Here is a 22,306-nt window from a genome sequence, read left to right on the forward strand (position 1 = left end):
CGTTTGATAGGGTCTGGACGATTTTAGTAATTCAAAATCTCCAATCTCATATCACCCTTATGGAAGATTGGTACACCAACTGGAGATTTAAAATTAGTCAATCAAAATCTATCCACACGACGTTCACTCTCAGACTTAACTCTTGCGATGATGTTTATGAGACCCAAATTCCATGTGCTCAGAATACTAAATATCTTGGTTTAACCCTTGATAAAAGGTTGACCCGGGCCCAGCATATCAAATCAAAAAGAGTAAACTTAAACCAACGATTAACGTCTTTTAAAAAATCTCATTTATAATAACAAATTAACACATACACTCGTACTAAACTACTTATTTATAAATCCTTACTCAAACCCATGTAGACATATGAACTGCAACTATAGGGAAACGCAAAAAAGTCTAATCTCAGTAATATTCAAACCTTCCAAAATATAGCGCTTCGAAAATTATTAAATGCTCCTCCCTACGTATCTAATCATCCTATTCATACTGATCTAAAAATGCCGCTAGTGCACGATGAACCTAAAATGAATTATAAACGTTTCCACCATCACCCCAATCCGCTTGCTATAAATCTCTCTATCCCAATAATCCCCGGTAATCCTCCAAGAAGGTTAAAATGCAAACGGTGCCGCGATTTGCTTGTTATATAAAACACGTTCTAAATAAATATAAATATTAAGAAAACAAAAAAAAACAAAAAAGAAAATGTATATAATTTATATATACTACCAAATTATAGTGTCACTAATGTGTGGCTGCTTTCCTGAAACGTTACATGTTCCTTCTATGTATAATTTATTGTAAACTGTTTATTTAATATTTTTTTTTTTTTTACAATATTTTATATATGTATTCTTGTATCATATTTACTTATTGTGCCCTAAGTACAAATTGTAAATTTCTTATAAAAATAAAAAAAATAAAAAGTTACAATTACGATCTTATTCCAATAAGTTCTTGTTGTAAAAGTAACCTCTAACAGAAATAGTGGTAACAAGGAAAAGAAACGAATAAATATATAAATTTTTAGAGCAATATTTGGTGGAATCAATGTATATCGAAAAGACAGAAAATATATCACTGATGAAAAAAAATAATTAACTTAATTTCATAGAAATATTTTATAAATTATTAAAACAATACATTTATAAAATAAAAACTGTTTAAAAAAAAATTGCTTCTAGTTTCGTGTTCTTTCACTGATTTATCTGATTCCTGAAAAAAAAAAAAATTACTATTTTAGCTCATGAACATATTTTCTTCTTTTTGTTTCATAATTTCATACATAGGCTGCATCCGAATTGGGCCCCGAATTTAAAATTACTACACTAGTTGAGTCCCGAATTATTTTAGGTACTACACTAGTTGAGTCCCGGATTTTTATAAGTACTACACTAGTTCCTGAATATTTTTTGGTAAGTACTACATTATACTAACATTTTCCTTCCCATTTTAACAGACTTAGGACTGTCTATGATCTATTTAGATCACAGGTATGGTTAATAATGTTTTTTATAGTTTTTTTTTGTTTTTTAGTTTCTTTTCCATTAATTTTTATTTATATTATATAATGATTTAAACATTTTTAATATTTTTACCAATACAATTCTAATAAATTATATTTAATGGAAAAGAAACTAAAAAAAACCATAAAAAAAACTATAAAAAACATTTTTAACTATACCTGTGGTTTAAATAGATCATAGACAGTCTTAATTCTGTTAAAATGGGAAGGAAAATGTTAGTAAAATGTAGTACTTATCAAAAAATATTCAGAAACTAGTGAAATACTTAAAATAATTCAGGACCCAACTAGTTTAGTACCTATAAAATCCGGGACCCAACTAGTACATTACCTGCGATTAGCCCCTAGTACTCCGGGCCCAACTCAGAAGCTCCGATTACATACACAGTGGCGTAATTGGGGGTCGCAAGGGGTCGCACTCAGTATTTATTTCAGGAAGATGACCGATGGGGGTGTAATACCCCCAGGGGGGAAATGTATACCCCCTCCTCCCGACAAAATGTATGACATTATTACTTAAACTACATATAATTGTGATGCGATTAATAATGAAAGTATTTAAAGTAGTTAAAGACGCACAAAATAACCCAAGATTGTACAATAACTCGTTTCATATATTAATCGCATCATTCTTATTAATATTGTTTGACTGTTGAGCAAAGATTTTAGATATTTCCTGATTACTAACACCAACTTCTAAAGATTCAAAATTTGCTGCAAAAGCCAAATATTCAGATTGTAAATTGCTCACATTTATCTCAGGAAGCCATTTATGAAGTTCTAAAAATGTATATGGAGGAAGAAATGAGTCTTTTGTGTCATCTTTAATACGAGCATATGATAGTCAACTGAAATTTGTTAATATACCTCGACTGGATTGAAAACGACTGTCTAATATATCAATTATTTTATCCAGAATATAGAAATATATATTTATCTTAAATTTGTTAATAACATTAGAAGGGCTTCATCTCTGCAATTTCCATTAGGCAATTTTGTTTTCCTCCCCAATCGTTCTTCTTTTAAACTAGTTTCTTCTAACTCAGCGTTTCTCAACCAGGAGGTCTCGACTCCCAGGGGGGTCGCGAACACTTTGACTTGGGGTCGCATTGTTGTAATTGGGGAAGGGCAAGGGGGCAAGTACCCCCTCTGACAATTTTTTGAGAAAAAAAGGTATAATTCCCCCTCCCCATATAATACAACAGTACAATTAGCACCTTTTATTAATGAACTCTTATGAGTATTATTTAACAATATTGGTACCTAATACCTGCTACCTGCAATTTATGTTTATCTAAACCATGAAATGAGTTAAAAGAATATTAATTTCGACACCAAATTGGATAAATATATGATGCGTTGTTTGAAATTCTGTAAGATACAAATTTGGACTCAATAACTAGACATGAAGCTGATTGTCTATGTAAACACATTAAGCAATTTAAGTTGCTTTATGGTCATTTGGTATGATTTACTAAACCAAATTAATCCAGTGAGCAAATTAATGCAAACAATTAATTATGACTAGAGCTCGGGACTTATTGAATTTGCATATTTTTATTGAATACTCCAATAAATTGCTAAGTAAGACAGAAATTTGTTTTAAGTTATAACTAATTTAAAAACACCAAATAAAAATTGCATATTTTTGCATATATTGAGGTTTTAATGAAAACACGCATTTTTTCTCAATAAATGCATATAATATGCATATTTATGAATTTTATGCATATAATATGCTATATTTTAAGTTCGACGTAGAATATTTCTTATAATAACTTATTACTTATTAATGTTAATATATTTTTCTGTGCACAATTATTATAATAATAATTTATGACATTAGTGCAGTTATGAACATTTTAGAAAATTTGTTATCATATTTGAAAAAGCAGCGATTCGATAATGAAGATTCGTTTGATCAAATTGTGCTTGTTTCCATGCAATAACGTATCCAAGAATTTGCGCGTTTCGCCAGTACCGCCCAAAATCGAAATTTTGTGATTTCCTAAAATTCAACTACGCCATTTTACTATTGATTCCATTGGAACATCGAAAATATGTTTTTACGATCGATTATTATTTATTTCCTACCGTTACGTCGTAATCAGAAAATGATGTAGAACCTTTATTTGAGTTCTCAGTTGGGAGAGTTAGAGCTCGCCATGTAAGAAGACATTTTGATTACGAAAATGTAGATGAACCTATCATCGATCCTATAACTCATTTCAAAGTTAACTTCTTTTACTATATTTTAGATATCGCTATAAATAGTAGTAATTTACAACTATTGTTGACTGATGGAGATTCAGTCGATATTAATGGACTTGAAATGGCGGATGAACTTAAATCTCTAATACCAATGATTGAATCAAACTTAACACCTGTTGAAATTTTAAAATTTGTCATCAATACTGGAGACTTTGCACCAAATGTGTCAGTTGCTTTAAGAATACTTCTTACGTTACCCGTCACAGTGGCAAGTGGTTAAAGAAGCTTTTCTAAGCTTAAATCAATACAAACTTACTTACGTACAACAATGACTAATGATCGCCTTAGTGAACTTGCAATTGAGCATCAGCTAGGTGAAGAATTAGATTTAGAGAACATTGTGAACGATTTTGCCAACGCCAAGGCAAGAAAAAAGTTATGAATTTTATGTAAAATTCAAATATTTTGTAACTCTTTATACTTTAATTTTGTTTCATTAGGTACATTATATGTTCATCACGTTTGATTCAAGTATTAAAACATTATTCATATAAATTAAACGCATGATTTCATTCGAATTTGAGAGACTATCTACCCAACACCCTACCGTCCCCCCATAATTAAGGATAATGAACTTTTTTTCACAAAAAAAAAATTATAAAAGGGCGGCTTATTATAATTGGCACAGGACAGCGAAAAATCTAGCGCCGGCACTGTATTTAAGTTAACTACATTAACTGCATGATCGTGTAAGGGCCAACGAGTGGTGGACAAATTTTTATTTTACATTTCTTTAATTTTAATATTTAAATAATTTAACCTATATTTATATATGTTTCAAATTGATATTAAGTGCTTTTTTCTAAAACCACTATGAAGTAGGTAAGCAATAAATAAGGTAAGTAGATAATAATTAATACCTAATTTTTAATTAATATTTTCAGTCAATTTGATTACTGATTTATGATAAAAATGAGGCATTTTACTCGATCATAATTTATATTATTAGTATTATGTGCTGTTTTAAGTGGCGGATTTAACAATAAATACAACCGTATTATAAAATAGATTTAATAGTGTAATCTGTCAGTTATAACCCCCTACCCCACTTGAATACGCCACTGCTGAATAGTACCTACCTAATAGATGAAATTGGAGTGATAAATTGCCAGCGAAGCGAGCGACTTAATGATGGTTAAATTTACAATATAATCATTCAATCATGTAACCTGTCATTATTTTGCTCTAACTTTTTGGGTAGTGGATTAACAAGTTTTTATACTTTGCCCCACCAAATAAAATACAAGTCGGCTCCACTGCACGACAATAGTACCATTAGGCTAATAATCAGTCAATTTGTATTTTGTACGGAATAATTAATACATAATAGGCAACATTATTTTTAGAAAAAATATCCTTATTGACTGTTTTAACTATTATTTGATAATTATACCGATAACCGATCGTATGCCGTATTGATATACCGCTGGGCCGATGAAAACTGTTCAAAACAGGATTTCTTTAAATGCAATGGTGGTTTTACGGTGAGGGGGTCCAGGGAGTATGGACCCCCCCCCAGATTCCAAGTTTAAGCTGTGATACATTTTTCGTTCGTGGCATTTGGGTTTTGAGGAGCTATTTATATGCGGGTATAACGCTTGCTTATACATAATTCTGATAATTTCATCATTATTATTCCGTATTTTTGAATGTTTGCTACAGCTATTTAGGTATTTATATTTCTCTGAAATTGTGACGTTTACGATATCTATTATTTGTGATAATAATAGCGTTCGGCCGTTCGAAGAATGCACATTAGCGGATAGGGCAGCGATAAACTGACAATCACTTTTCACTTTACAATCGACCGCGACACTCCCATTGAAGGTATAATAATATGTAGTTAATTTTAATTTTAATCTAAGTAAATTATTTTGTATTGTGAATGTAATTTTTAATGTTTTTTAATATTAATTATTTTCACCCCAGGCCATTTAGCAATTTTAAAACTTTCGGCTATGTTTCACCAAAAATTAATAAATATAATAAAATACATTTTTTTATCAAAATATTATATTTTCTTATGTTAGGTTACTTTACTCCCCCCCCCCCTAGAAAAAGATCAAAAAACTGCCACTGTTTTTATGTATAGATTATTTGAACTTTTAGGTGTGAATTTATATTATTTTTCTAAAAAAATTAATTTTTTTTTTATTTTCAAAAAACTTCGAATTTGTTCGGAAATGTATTATTTGAATATTCTTCAATTTGATTGAAGAATAAACTTGAAAATTGATAAATTTTAAATCGATAATTTTCAGAATTTAATATTGCAACAAACAGCATCTATGAAAACACTAAAAACACTTTACCTGGTAAACGGAAAAAAAATCCCCGGTTAAAAGGTCCTTCGGAAAAAAAGTCTCCGAAAAAAGTATCGTTTCAGTATAAATTTAACGATATTTCATTATTCTTATTATTTTATTTATAAAATATATTTGGTTTACAAAATCATATATGTAGATAAGGTGTACATGTACCTATCATACGTAATCATTTTCCGAACATTTTATGTAAGCGTTTTGATAAGGACAAATCTGCAGATATTCCTAATTTTTTAAAGCAAATCGGTCAAAATATAAGAAAGATATTTTATATCTGAATAAATATATTTTTTAAATAATATTATAGATGTTTAAGATATTATATGTTATTGTATATTTTATTTTGTTTATGCATAAAAGACTGAATTTAAATCATATATTAATTTAGAGACTTTTTTAGGGAAATTTTTTTCAGTGGGACTTTTTTACTGGGGTCTTTTTCACCGGGGAATTTTTTTCCGAGACTTTTTTTCTTAATAACACCTCACCTATACCACATTAACCCGTACGCCGTGCATCATGTTACATTACAATATTAATTAGTAACTATCGACAATATAAATTAGGGTTTGTTCAATCAAACTTAAATGTTCTAGCCCCTCATAAATATTTCATGTTATACATGGCATACCCAGAGGCGTGCACACGGGTGTGTCCGGGCACCTCTCGAAATGTTGTATATAGGCCTCTACGATTGAAGTCTAAGAGTAACGGGTCTGTATTATAACTGATGTTGCTCAAATGAAATGTAATCTACTCTAAAATATCTGGTAAAAGATAAATAGTGTTTCGTAATGGACAAACTAAAACTAAATGTTCTAAATTCTCGTGAGAAAACTTCTTTTGATGACACAACAGCTACAGTTGGCTTCAAAGGTACAAAACATAAATAATTGAAGCTATCTAAGAAGAATACACAAGGAAAACATTAATTGGGACTAATATATCGCATAATATCAAATAGAAAATTCAAGTTACGTTTATTTAATAGTTTATCAAATGTACCTGCGCGTTTTGTTAAGATAGGGCCCGAACTTATTGCAGGCACTCCTGAAATGCAGGACTGCGCACGCCTATGGGCATACCACATACAGCATACTAAACAAATAACATACAATAGTGTCACATACAAAAAAGACACATTTTAATAAATCGAACTTGGCTAAGAATCTAAAACATACCTATTAATATGCTATATAAGAGTAGGGGGAATCTACAGGTTATTTTAAATTTTGGTAGGAGTGTGCCTATAGCTCTTTACCATTAAGTTTTAGGCGATAGATTTATATTTCATATTTATACTTCATAGAATGAATATTGAGTGGTCGTATAAAATATAGTAGTAATGCGTACTAAATATGGCTATTAATTAGTGTTCAAATAGTATTTATATATAATGTCTGTAAAAACAAAAAAATTAAATTAAAATTCTATAAATAATACTATACAGAATCAGTGTTTTAGATAGAAACAACGTCTAAATTTATGAGCTTTGCCTTGAACAATTAAATCGTTTTGTGATTTTTTATCTAACAATGAGCACTCTCAACTCCAAAAGTAAACAATGCTAATGTAATTAATAAAATGTTCATATTTTAAGAACTACTATTAACGAGTCATTATTATAAATACATTTTTCCAGTTTATTGTAATGTATTCTTCTCGTACCTTTCAGAGTTGGTTCCTAATTAGTTAATCATAAACATATTTTCTTAGTCTGTTTGAATAATAATAAGCATAATAAATATATCAATTCTTAATATAGTTTTGTAACAAAGTATTTAATATCTAGAAAAATAATTAATTATTGATAATTTATAATAGGTGCCCAATTAATAAAATTAGGTAACTAACGATTTACAATTAAAATGTAGGGTAAAACTGGTTTTAACAGTTTTGTGTTTTTCATTTTTGCCCACTTATTTAACAGTAATTGGTTAACATTATGTGTAGTTGGCGATAAACATAATTTAATACAATACAATTAGTATTTTAAAGCAAATAAGATTTTTAAATAACTTTATAATCAATTGGTAAAACTGCTCTTTAACCGATAATATGGCGTCAAATTCACTAGATAGTAGTGATGGGTACTAGGTATTAACTATTGCCTATTTTTTGTTTAACGTGGTTGTTGTCGGGTCGTCTGTCATTGTTTACAAAAATCCAAAGTTACAATGGACGGCGACGCGTCTCCACTCAAGTAGTCGTCAATCAACCTTCGTTAGCTGTTTATATCTTGGATTATTAATTTAGTAGTTGGTTTCTAGTGCTTTGTATTTCCTTTCGTTTTTTCACTAATTTTATATTATATCTATTTATAATAAATCATATATCAAGATTTTTTCAATATTTAATTACATTTCTTAAATCGTCAAAATTGGTTCTCTGCATGGAATTCGTTCATTAAAAATAATATTTTTATGAGTTAATTGATGGGCTTTTATCAATATACTTATATAAATATATAATTATCCATTGTAGTTTTCTTTATTCGTGGAATTATAGAAAATGTATGCAAATTACAAGTCAGATAGAGAAGGCAAGAAGAAAAGTTTAAGAGAAGGATTACCAGCTTATGCTTACTCACGGTATTTACCCAATTATTTTACTTAAATTAAGTTATAAGTTTCTATTACCTCTTCTATAGTAAGTTAGCTGTTATTGATATTATTAATTAATTATTAATTAATTAAGTACAATTATTACGTAATTTTTAACTAATTCATAAAGCTTTGTACATTTATTAATTAATAACTTACATAGTATAAAAACTCATAATATTGAACTAATTAATTAGTAGACAATCTTAATTTGAAGTTAAAAGAATTAGTTCTAAGCTTTTTTATCATTATTATTTTTAATTGGGGTCCAAGAGTAACCTTATATGAATTCATTAATAAATACTATTTAAAGGATAAAATAGATGAAAATAAATTGTAAGAATTAGGTTAAAGGTATTTAAGTACTTAAAAGACAGCTAATTATTTTTGTGGTTGAATTTTAAAAAATGCAAATGTACCTAGTTATTTTATGTATTAAACAACTTAAATTTTACCTAGTAATAAAATATAACTGTAAAACAAATTTATAATAAGTTATACTCAGATATATTTAAACACTTATTGCTCTCCTTTATTTTATTTTTATAAAATTATCTTCAAAATTGTTGACCACTTGGTCCAAAGAAATACATTATTATTAAATTTTTCTGTATTTTACTTAGTGGAGTTGAATTACACAGCGATAAAAATCCGTACTTGTATATGCAAACTGAAATACATAATCCAAGAAGAAATGTTCTTAATATAAGTTATCCTATAAATGGTAAGTTAATTTTATTGTAATTTGTTGTACATAAATTGTAGTTATCTATAGAAAACTTAACTTCACTAGACATTTCATAGATTCAAAAGAAAATTAAGTTAGAGCTGTTTATGGAAACCCAAAGTTTTTTATTTTTAAAAATTATAAATTTTTTTTTTGCGATAGAACATTAAAAGTACAATATATCTTATTGAGAAATTTGGTTCTTTTATTATATCAACCATATTTTAAAATATACAGTAGCGCAACTAGGGGTGGAGTTTGGGGGTTGTAACCCTCCCAGAAATTTTTCTGAGGTTTTTACAAAGTCTACATAGAAATAAAAATGGTTTATCTTGAACATGTGAAATGGCTGATTGATATAAAATATGATTATATATTCATATTATAATTGATAACAATAATAACATGACAATATGGAACATTTTGTAATGTTCAGTTAAACTTCAAAACATTAATAACCTTGCTACTACGATTTCTCGATAGTGGATTGTTTAATATTTTTTATTGTGGTATCACAATATGAAATAGAATTTAAAAAGTTTTATTTGTTACTTAAATATTTTACTCATAAACCTAACTTAATCTTGCTTCCTTACCCCTACCAAGCACCTACAAAAAAAGCTTATTTTTTCCAAATTCATTCTCAAAACTTATTAAATGTCAAAATCAAATAAAATCTAAACCAGTGGTACTGAAAATGGTAATTGTGTGAACGAAATGCTCATAGTGTCACCAACAACGGGTAAATCTGTAAATACCAGGCTCGAATAAATCTATAAATAGTTAAAACATAGGTATAAAATATTTCCAATGTTCAAACAATTTTCTATTATTATTTTAATATTTTGTGATGGTAATTGATTAGAACTGGGATGTGGAATGACAAAAATAACCAAAATTTAACTGACAATGATAAAAATATACTGAAATCTGAATATTGACACTTGGTATTACATTTTACAAAATAAATGTTTGTGGAATTAATTTAAAAATACAATTTTCTATGACTTCGGTAACTGGGAGACCTCATAAATTGGGGGCCAAGTGCAAGTGCTCCATCTGGGATTGCGTAAATCAGGGTCTGACATACAGAGAAAATCAACTCCTGTCCCTATGGTTGTTATAAGAATGTGTTGATTAGTGGCACGATCATCCACCATTGGGTAGCATTCAATTGTCACTGGTGTGGCACTAGTGCCACATATTTTGTATGTTATATATGCTCTGCCATATACTGCTATTCTGCAATACCATTCATACATCCTTTTATCACCTGCTTTATCATAAGTCTAACTTGATATAGAAGTCTTTTTTTAAATTTTGATGTTAACATTTTAGATGCAAAGATTTAAAAATAAATAAATATTTTTAAATCAATTGCCAACTATATTGACAAACATTTTACTAGATTTAACATTGGAAAGGTACTTATTATTCAATTGTGTTTTTTGATAATAGTGAATTTTTCAGAGCATTTTAGTTTTTATACAAACATTTTATTTTACAGATCAGTAATTGAAAAATGCAATATTAATTTGGTTAATTATTCTATTATGAGCATTGTTACTAATATGAAAACATTTTTACTAGATTAAAACTAATTTTAATAGTTTTAACTCATTTATTTTGTAAAATTGTTTAATTTGATACCCTAAAAGTCATGAATATAATTAATTATTTGAATAATTTATGTGTATGCATGTTTATGTGTATGTATATTGATTGTGTACATTTAACATTAAACAAAATTGTCTATATCTTTTCAAATTTTATATTAAATACTGGAATGGATGAATTATTTATTTAAATGTTATCCAATATTAGAAATAATTATTAGCTTATAGTCTTATGATTAATATGTATGTTTGATTCTTTAAAAGTATGTTTAATGTTTAATTGTTTTAAATAGTTCCTGAATTTGAGTTGCCAAATGAAGAACAAATATCTTATTATGAACAATTAATGATGATGAGTAATGAAACTATTGTACTTAATCAGTTTTTAGAAAATCAACAGACCACCCAGGTACTTTTAGTTCATGGTTAAATTTATATTAATCGATTATATTATTTTAAAATTTCTTAAAAATAATTGTATTAACATTTTTACTTATTTTTAACATGTTAATTTATATTTTGCTTAATAATTATAAAACATGTTGATAGGTTCAATCAAACATTGATTAAGAACAGATTACATATTTATTTAAACTATTTTCAGTGATATATTTTATGATATAAATATTTAAAAAACTAATAATTACTTGTAAAACACAATCTTCCTTTTGACTTTTGTATTTCCAAGATATTACTCTCTGTTTAATATTTTTCTTTTCACTAATATTTGGCTAGCTAATTTCAAGTATTATTCTATATTGATTAAAATTTATCTATTGTTATCTAATGAGAATACAAATGAAGTAGAACCCTTCTCGTCCGCCATTCCTGTTGATCCGACCATAGTATTATCGATATGAATATGAATTTTACAATTTATAGTATGTGGCTAAATATATTTATAAAATTAATTGCCCATTTACTATTTATCTATTTTTTATTTATTTTATTATTTAATTATTTATTTAATTTAATATATGTATGTAATTAAAATTAATGTTTAAAATAGTTTAATAAATAAATTTAATAACATTTTGTTTTAAAATGTTTCTTTATATTCTGATAATCCGACCTTTTTCGCGTTCCGATCATACTTTCAGTCCCGAAGATGACGGATTAGAGAGGTTCTACTGTATCTCAATTCATCATAACTAATGAAAAAAAAATAATAATAATAACTATTAATCTGATGAATGATATGAGTATTTTATAAATTTAATTGTTTAGTGTAAGAAAGTATTATCCTTTAAATTTGGACCATATATTTCATTCTAATATAAAGAATGTTGCAACTAAATATAGTGATTAATCATTTTCTATAAGTTAATATTACCCTTAATATAAATATTTCTTTTGAGTAATCAGTATTTTAAAATTTAATATTTTTAAAAACTTAAGTACAATATATAAATTAAAAATTGTGGATATTTTATAGGTTAGTCCATCTGTTATTCACAAAAAATCAGAATCAATTCAAGGATTACCAGCAAAGAATTTATCATTAAAAAAATGTTCATCAGAATTTGTACCATTTTACAAAATATGTTTTCAGTAAATATTTATACTTTTTAGTACTCATATTACTTATTGATATTGTTTTAATTATAATTTGTGGACCAATAAAGCATTTTTTTTTTTTACACAGTTGGGATAGTAAGATTTTATAGTATTCTATTTTAATTTCATAGTGCTAATAACAGGATTTCTGAACTTTAGGTTTGAGTTTTAATTTTTGTGGTCTGGTAAAATTTGTTATAATACTTAAAGTAAATTGAATATTTATTGCTAGGATTTATTTAATATACAGTATACAATCATTTTTTATTTATTGTATTTTTGTTTGGCCTTTGTGGTATATGAGTTCCTTAAAATCTTGTAAAGTCCTAGTGATAAATTTTCACTTTATGATATACAATTGTTTTCCTACTTATAAACATTTAATAAAATTGTTATCATTTTTTTAGGGTTCTAAAAATACCTGCGTATGATTTAAAATGGAAACTCTGTTTAATCACTGAACATTCAACTGAATTTCGATCTGAAATACAACAGATTTTCATACATATGTGGTTATATTACAAAAATTATATGGAAAAAGTTGATTTAGGTGTTTTAGATACTTGTAATCGAATTATTGGATTTGTGCAATCTGTGACTGAAACTGAACGATTTTATTTAACAATTCGAGATGACTACTTAATGGTAACATAATATTTTTTTACAATTAATTTTAGTGCTATAAATAAACTATAAATAACATTGATTTCAGGCTACACAAATATTAGTTTTATTTAAAAATATTTTATCTCATCAAGAAATATCTGTTATTAATCAAGTGATTGAGACATTAGAAATATGGAAAAATCTTTTACAAAAAATGAGTACTAATCCAAAATTGTATGAAATGACACCATACAGTAAGTTATTATTTTTTATATAATTATAGTAAACATAAAAGTTTTACAGAACTTATATACAGTAATTTATATATGCAAGGTAATATTTGTATAATATTTTTTTTATTATATCATTTAAAATATTAAAATTATTATATTATAAATTAATTAAAAAAAAAAATCAAATAACTTTTTGTCTATTGAATTCAATAATATGTATTTTTTAATTTTTTGTAATACTGGTATTAAATAGCAAATTATATAGTAGTAATTATGTTTAAATGGATTTTAGATTACAATTTATAATTATGATATATTTAATTAAAATTTATTTTTTAAAATTCTATTTTAAAAATGTACATTAAATTATAATTATAGAGTCTTTAGATTTAAAGAAATTTGTAGTGAACTATTATGAATGTCTTTAAATTGAAAGTAAATTGTAAACTCTTATTTAATAATAATTGTTTTTTTGATTAAAGTTTATTTAAATCTTAGGTGTCATATGGCATCAAAATTATATTAAAACAAAAATAAAAAAAATGTATTTATTACTAATATTTTTACAATAAATATATTTTATATCTATGAATAATAGATTGGTTTAAAATCTAAAAAATAGAACACTTTCCACTATCATTTAATGTAAATTACTAATAATTTCTTGAATTATTTTGTTTTCTATTTTTTGTTTGATTGGTTTTTCTATTTTACATTAATATACTTGACAATCTTAATTCAATGTTTACTAATTAAAGAGCATTTAAGTTAGTTTTTTTTTAAATAAATATACTACATATTTATAGAAAAAATTACTCATTCTTTTCTTTTGACCCTTCTAAATCAATTTATATTAATTATTAATTTACAAAAACAAATTATTATATTAAATTATAACTAAGTTTATTAATAACCAAAATAACAGGCAGTTGTATCTATGTATTAAAATATGAATCTTTAGAAATTTTTTTAAATAGTTAATTATAAATAAAGCAAAGTATTGTTATCAAAAATACAGATATAACACGTACACTAAAAATCTGTTCTTTCTGTACCTAAAAAATGATTTTGGAAGTTAAAAAATGAAAATATTTCTCTTAAACTAAATTTTTATGAAAATATCTGTAAATAAGTTTTATTTTTCTTTGTTTTAATAAAGAAAGGTATTTCAAAGTATAATCAATAATCATTAGTAGTCTGGATGATAACTAAGTTTAAATCAGTGGCGGCGCATAAGTGTTATATTTGAATCATCTCATTTTTTAAAAAAAATGGGGGTGGACAGTCTTTGAAAAATGAATCAAGAAAATAATTATTATAGTAAAATACTCATACCTTGAACACACTATAATAATAATATGAAATCTGAAATGCAGGAATATAACTTATAAATATAATTATGTATATAGCCAGTGAATTTATGGCTTTTTAAAATGATGTAGTTTAAATGATTTTAGTGAGTGATCCTATAAAATTGGTAATTCCAGTAGAAAAAACTCTGTGCCATCACTGGTTTAAACTTTTATTTAAATATTACCAATATATTTGGATCATACAAACTATAAATGTAATAAATTATTCAATGGAATATTTTCTCAAACATAAGCTAAGATATCATCATTTTATTTAATATATTTTCGTCCACTAATACTTAGTTATAAAAAAACAATATGTGTGTACCTTCTATGTCATCTGTGTTTCCATATAAACAAATTATTACTGAAATGGCTTCTTATGTTTTTCATTGGTTAACAAATGATAGTCATTTTTCTGGTAATTGTAAAAATCTAAAAATAAAAAATAAATAAAAACATTTATTCAAGACCTTACCAGATCTATAATAATAGATTTGTTAAACAATTTTTTATTTTATCTTATTTAGTAAGCACATGTAACCTTCCTTTTATTTGAGAAAAAATATTGTGTTTTTTTTATATTATTTTATTTAAGTCATTAAGTTTTAATTTATAATTATTTTAATTAAGTTACTATAAATATTAATATCTGAAATTAAAAAACTATATACTTCATCATAAATAGTTTTTACACAAACATAATATATAATTTCCCTATGTGGTATTTTTATTTATTGTTGAATTCTTTCTATATTAAATACGGAAATTTTCATGTTCACAGTTAACAGATAAAAATTATACATATTTAAAGGAAAAACACAAATTATTATCAATTACAGTATTGTATTCCATAATATAGACTATTTTAGTTTAATTTATAGTAGTTAAATTAATGTGCAAATGGTAATAAATATGTGTGTGTGTGTGTGTATTTTTTTTGAAATAAAGGCAAATTCATTTGAAAAAAGTAAAAAATTTGAATTTCAGTTTTCAACAGATCAATGTACCTCTAACTGTCCTTCATTTGTACAGACAGATCCAAGCTGCCACTGTGTTAATTGTAGATATTACAATTTAAAGTGTTGGAAAAAATGGCTCATCTTTTAATTTTTGAATTTCAAATTTATTTTTCTCAAAATTAAGTTTTTTTTTTTTATTTTGAAATTTAAAGGTACATTTCTTTCTGAATTTTCAAGCTACTTGAGTTTGGTTTAAATGAAAGGTAATTTCATGTAATTTAACGATGCTTGGCTTAACTATACTGACAAGGTGGGCTTTTCTTATATGCATATATATTATAATAATAATATAATTGGTCATAGTATACACCGAGCTTAATATACAAAGCATTAATTATTTGGCCAATGTAATTTATAAATATTTATTTTCCACAATATAGACTAGTCATTGTAGTACATTGTAATCTCATTGTATACAATGATAATACTGGTGTGTGGTCATTGTGTATAATTCATTCTAAATGTATAAGTTTATTATGAACTTTATTGTTGTGGACTATTTTCATCTATTTTAACTTATTGAAGAAAGTTTATTTATCACTACAGTTTAGATAATTATCCTCTAAAAAATTACCAAATATCCATTTCAGCTAAAAAAAAAACCCCAAATTTTGTAAAGTAAAATTTATTTTTATAATTTTTTTTAATATTAGGTATATATTAATTTTAACTGAGTGTTATACTGTGATACAAAGGTTTTTTTAATTCGATCAAACTCGTAATTCTAAATATTTGAGACAAAACAATTATACAGGTCATTAATTTATCATTTATTTACCTAATAATTTAAATTATTTTTGAAAAATTTTGAAAATTTACTGAAATATGCAAAATTAAAAATAGTATTTTTTTTTGATTCAGTAGAACTTGAATCAAATTTGTATCCAGATCCGAATTATAATGGATCAATAGAAAAAATTATTCAATTCCATAAACATCCAAACCCCAGTTATCACTCAGATAAATAGTAAAAGTGATTTCCATTTCAATATAGAAGGCCAAGGTTATGTCTGCTGTATTTATGACAACAAATGTTACCCAAAGAGATGTACTATTATATCAATCAAATACCATAATCACCCACACATTTCAAAAATTTTAAATTAGTAAAAATATTAGATTACATCTATATTATTATAGGTTCAAAAATATAGGTATTATATTAAAATCTAATTCTTTTATTATAAATTAATTAATCTTATTATATATTTTTTCAATGTGGCACTATCATTAGTACTGTCCATTGTATTCAATGTCTAGTGTTTTTATCATTTTATTATTTAGTAGCCCATGTAAAAAAAATATTTAATCCATTCTGCCCCCCCCCTATGGAATAAAATTCTAGTGCTGTTCCTGGTGTTTACAATTTCATTTCTTTGTTTGCACTGTAACTTATATATATATATATATATATATGTTAATAAGTAATTATGCACAAAATGAGCAGATTAGACAAATATCCAATAACAAACTCAAAATAGAATAGCCCATAATTAGAGTGCAAACAAAAAAAAACATTTTTAAAAGATAGTGGATAGCAAGATAAGGAGTTAATTTACTTGCCATTCAAACTGAGCATTCTGTCAAAATGTATTTATAGTATTTTTTTTTCTCTTATCTAATGATCATAAAAAGTTATAACATTTAATTTTTCAGAAATAAATTGTACTTTAAAAATATATTGAAATTCTTTAATCTGAACATATTCATTTTACTCTAAAATATTACAAAAAAAAAAAAAAATACATATATATTGAATAAGCTGTTTGAAATTTATTTTCAAATTGTTTCCTTAAATATTCTTTATTAAATGTAAATATAGAAATATTTATTTATAGTTATTATCTGATAGCTTTTATTTATAAGGTAATTATTTTAAATTCATTTAAGGAATTTATTATCAGATGTGTATTTTTTTCATGGTAGGTTTTCAGATTTTGGAAAATAATTGAAACATGACATTTTTCTCTTTCTTTTTTATGAAATTATACAACCTAATAAATATTGATGTATGATTAAGGACATATTGCTTGATTAATAAATAATTAATAACTACCTACATCAATCTCTCTTGTTTACATCCTTGTCTTTTGATAAGTATAATTTATTATATATTTTACTCTAGTATTTCACAGTTGAATTACCTGACAGTATTATGTTATAACAAAAGTTACCACCAATATCCAGGAGTTGTTACATGGTAATCACTTCTCAACTCCATAGTAAACATTCTGAAACATATTATTACCTTTTAATTAGTAACAATCTTTATAAAAAAATGTAGTGAGAATATCATCTTTTAATGTTTTGTATTGTTTTTAGACATCCATGGTTTAAAATTATATTGATACATATTCTTTTTGTATCCTACATAATTTTAATCTTAACCATGTCATCATTTTTATGGATTATTTACTTCATAGTTAATCTTAAATATTTATTCTGCATAAATGAATAATGGTTATGTAAAATTAATCCTAAATCTTTATTGTAAAGTATCATTAGAAGTTATTTAAAATATCACTGTATGTGTTAATAATGTAAGGAATTAAGTATTTGTTTCATTTTATTTTGTTGGCGAATTTGAAAACATGCATTTGCTCCAATTTTAAATCTAGATTAAATATACAATTAATTGTTAACTAATCATTGTTAAGATTTAATGAGGTTTTTGGAAAGTAGTATGTTAATTATAAATATTACTCACCAATTAATAATATTATTTTATCAAAATGATATGGTTTTAAACTAGCTCAGTTCTTCTTTTAATATAATTCATTAATTAAAGGAAATAATTATTTACTTGTGTGTTTATAGGTACATCATTGGAAATGGGTAAATTATTAGAACTATTAGCAAAGAGCTATTTCAGAACTAGAAATTATTTAGAAGCCTGCTTTGTTGCAATGATAAATAAAGAAGATACTATTAAAGAACTACAAGAGAAAGATGATATTCTATGTAAATATTGGTATTTGATGGTCGAAAATCTTGAAAATTAACTCATGAAACTTTTTCTTACAACTATTATTTTTAATTGAAGGCCAGTTATTTTTTTTTGTTAATTTTTTATATTTTTATTTATATATCTGATATTTCAAACTAAGTTTTATACCTTGACAATAATTTTTTTCTTCTTACCAGTGATAAAACTTTCATTTTTATGCATTTTAATTTTAATGGTAGCATATTTTACTTGATTAAATTCAGAATATTAAGCTTAAAATATATTCAATAAAAATTTGTTAATACTAAAAAATATGTATGACATGATTAACAGTTCATAGTAAAAAATTTTATTTTAACTGTTTTGTTGTCTACATACAATTTATTAGAAAAAAAAAACAACACAACATAGCGTACAAGTGGTAACATCACCAAACCTGTAAAACACTGTCAATTTTGGAAAGAACAGCTAATGTTAGGTTAGGTAAAAAATGAATCCCTTAAAAAGGAATTTTTGGAATTATGTTAATATATATATATATATTTATGTATGTATGTTAAGGGGTTCATGATCTTTGTTTTATAATGGAAAAACAAAAGCTTTCAACTTATATTATGTGTAATACTTAAGGAGATCATTACCGGAATTTACAAAAATAAAAAATTTAATGTAATATACCAGTAAATTAAAATACAATGAGTATTAAAACTATTCAAATTATCATTTTTCAACAAAAATTTGATGAAGAAAGGGTAAAACTTAATATTAACAACATAAATTAAAAGTATTATTTGAAGTTCTTAAAAAAAATATATAAATATATACTTATATATTTACAAAAGGAAAAAGTGTTTACATCAATTTGGTACTTTGCTGATCAATCATCATTATTTAGTATACGATCATCTGGTCCACTACATAGTGAAAATTTCATTTCAATAGAATGTCCTTCAGAAGAACTGGAAGAGCTATCACTGGAATCTGATGAGCTTTCGCTATCCATAGAGGTATCTGAATTGGTGGTCCTCTTAGGATTTTGTTTTAGCATTTCAATTTCATTTTGCAGCATTTTGTTTTGTGTTGTCAACTCTCTAATTTGCTTTTGCATTAATCTATATTCTTCTGGGTCAATTGAATCGTCTTCATCTTCTTTAGGTATTCCATTAAAATACGTCATATTTTTTTTAAACCTATATTTAAACACAATTTATGGTTACTACTATTGTTATTGTTAATTAAGCTTCATAGATTTTCTATTATATATAACCTATCTGATGGATAGTATATTTATCTATTATAAATTTTTAACTATTCAGATAATATAATTATTTAATAAGAAAATTGAACTTAAATTATAAATAATAAAAATTATTTTTTACCTTTTAGATTCAAGCATTTGTACTTTTTCTTCAAGTTCAATTACTCTTTGGGTAAGCTCGTTTTTTGTTAAACCATCTAATTCTTCTTCTTGGACAAGTCTATAGGTATCAATAAATTCTTTCTGTATTGAAGTACCATCATCATCTGATGAAGAATATATCTGTTCTCCTTCCGACTCAATACTAGTATAACTTGAATTTCTTTTACGTCCATTCTCATTGTATCGGGCAGATAGTTTTTTATCAATGTCTGGTCCATCATTATGATCGTCCATTAAAAATTGATTGGTGTTATTGGGTGCTAAAGCTTTAAGACGAAACATCATTCCATCTTTTGTATATGGAGTGACTTTCTTGCTTTTACGTTTACCACGGCGCGGACGTCTAGTCCTGTGATCTGGGTTACCGGGACCCTATAAAATATTTGATTAATTATTTTAAGAATCACTAAATTTTTTTTTGAACAAATTAGATATTTTCTGAATTTTGAAATAATACCAACAGATCAACTATACTATACTATACTTAATTATTTACAAATATAGTTAATCTAAAAACTATGTATTTTTTCCAAAAATGTAGAAATGAAATAAAGAAACTTATATTTAGATGGGATTGATAATAGCATGCACATCTAAGTATAAATTCAATGCACAGATATACACACAAAAATTTTTTAAGTATAGATTTAATTGTCAATACATATTCTGTATGAAAAATACCAGGCAGTATATCACAAATAATCCCATTTTATAACATATATTGTTTAATTAATTAAATTATTTTGTTAATGTTTCATGTACACAGTAAAAAATTTAATTCTTAAATTTTCTTATAGTTGTCCTTGACAGTAAATTGTGTGTGTGTATATATATATATATATAATTCATTTTACATAGGTTAATGGGAACTATTTATCTTTAAGATTAAACCAAAAATGATATAAGTATCTAATTCAAATGATGAACCATCTATACCAAAGTTTAATGTAATTAATTTATTTATATTGTTGTAATATATGACTATGGATCATTTTCTGTGTCATTAAAATACTTTTTAGTACAAATAATGTGCATAGTTTATGTGACTATGAAATATACTAAAGGCAATAAATTAATAATTGCTAAAAGCATAAAGCCCATCTAAATGTTATAACATATTCATATAATGCCAATTTATGAGTACATGATCTAGTGTATGGGTTTAAATTCAATTGGTTGGCATTTGAAACAATTAGTTTAACATTAATCGGTACTACCAAATAATAAATTTAGATGAGAAAATTACATGATGTAGTGGAGAACTTTTACTTTTTACGATCAAGGTTTCAGACCCGAATACGTAAATTGGCCCCGTAACCATTTGCTGATGGAAATGTACAAGAAATGAACCAGGGGAGGGGTAATATACAGAAAGATATTAAATTATAACGTAATTGCAACGAGAAAAACATCAGACACATCTGTAATACATCTAATACAGATGGTGTGATACGGAACAAAATAAGGGAGGGAGGATTCGTCGGAGAGAATTCAGTTGTTATTTCCGTTGCGACGATCAACGCATGCGCGCTAGCGTTATTCGTACCTTTAGCTGTCCTTTAATGACCGAATTGTTATTGTTGTTGTTCAGATGTGCGCCGTACGGGGGCGCTGGGCGCGCCAGAATTCCGAAGGCAGCTGGTACCGCTGCTGGTGGTGGCGCTCTCATCGCGATCGGTGGTACCGCTGTTGCTGTGGCTGCCGCTGCCGGGCCATCGCTGTGGTTGCCGATCATTCCGCAGGTATCGCTGCTGGGCGGCTGTGCGATTGCGGCGCCATTTTGATTGTCATCCATTGTTGTCGCTGTCGTAAACGGACGGGTTCCGCGGAGATTTGGATAACTGGCAACGGCGCCGTCAAAACGCGAGTCTCGTCTGCGTCGATTGGAAACTCTTTGCGAACGATGAAAACTGGCCTATGTCGGTGTGGCGAGGGCACGGGCGATAATTATTATCGATTTCGGATGCTGCGGGTGCGTGGGACAAACGACACGCACGTCGACTAGTCAAAGCAGTCCAACTTCGACTGACTCGCACGACCGGACGGTTCGGGTTGTTATATCGTATTCGCCGAATAGCGCCGCCGCCGCCACGCTGC

The 22,306-nt window shown here is 26.4% G+C and overlaps 2 protein-coding genes across 6 annotated transcripts; one reads left to right on the forward strand and one right to left on the reverse strand.

Moving 5' to 3' along the window:
- Window positions 1-1,043: 1,043 nt before the first annotated feature.
- On the reverse strand, window positions 1,044-22,242 carry LOC112680197 (protein HEXIM1-like). Of its 4 annotated transcripts, XM_025550230.1 has the most exons (7): window positions 21,756-22,241; window positions 20,169-20,581; window positions 19,646-19,979; window positions 17,987-18,073; window positions 15,149-15,255; window positions 7,132-7,224; window positions 1,044-1,221 (listed from the first exon to the last, which is right to left on the reverse strand). In XM_025550230.1, exons 1-3 carry the CDS (start codon window positions 22,002-22,004, stop codon window positions 19,667-19,669), a joined length of 975 nt encoding a protein of 324 aa, XP_025406015.1. In that variant the 5' UTR covers window positions 22,005-22,241; the 3' UTR covers window positions 1,044-1,221; window positions 7,132-7,224; window positions 15,149-15,255; window positions 17,987-18,073; window positions 19,646-19,666. The 4 variants fall into 4 exon arrangements, with proteins under 4 accessions (XP_025406015.1, XP_025406016.1, XP_025406014.1 ...); XM_025550231.1 differs by lacking the exon at window positions 7,132-7,224 and having other exon boundaries at window positions 19,627-19,979; window positions 21,756-22,242; XM_025550229.1 differs by lacking the exon at window positions 7,132-7,224.
- Window positions 7,956-18,910, forward strand: LOC112680196. 2 transcript variants are annotated; one of them, XM_025550227.1, is made up of 7 exons: window positions 7,956-8,717; window positions 9,353-9,453; window positions 11,366-11,481; window positions 12,508-12,623; window positions 13,037-13,274; window positions 13,342-13,489; window positions 18,660-18,910. In XM_025550227.1, the coding sequence occupies exons 1-7, from the start codon at window positions 8,638-8,640 to the stop codon at window positions 18,842-18,844; spliced, it is 984 nt and encodes a 327-aa protein (XP_025406012.1). In that variant the 5' UTR covers window positions 7,956-8,637; the 3' UTR covers window positions 18,845-18,910. The 2 variants fall into 2 exon arrangements, with proteins under 2 accessions (XP_025406012.1, XP_025406013.1); XM_025550228.1 differs by lacking the exon at window positions 9,353-9,453.
- Window positions 22,243-22,306: the final 64 nt, after the last annotated feature.

Source organism: Sipha flava, unplaced genomic scaffold (genome assembly GCF_003268045.1).
Source record: "Sipha flava isolate LNK unplaced genomic scaffold, YSA_version1 174_pilon_pilon, whole genome shotgun sequence".
Taxonomy (NCBI): domain Eukaryota; kingdom Metazoa; phylum Arthropoda; class Insecta; order Hemiptera; family Aphididae; genus Sipha; species Sipha flava.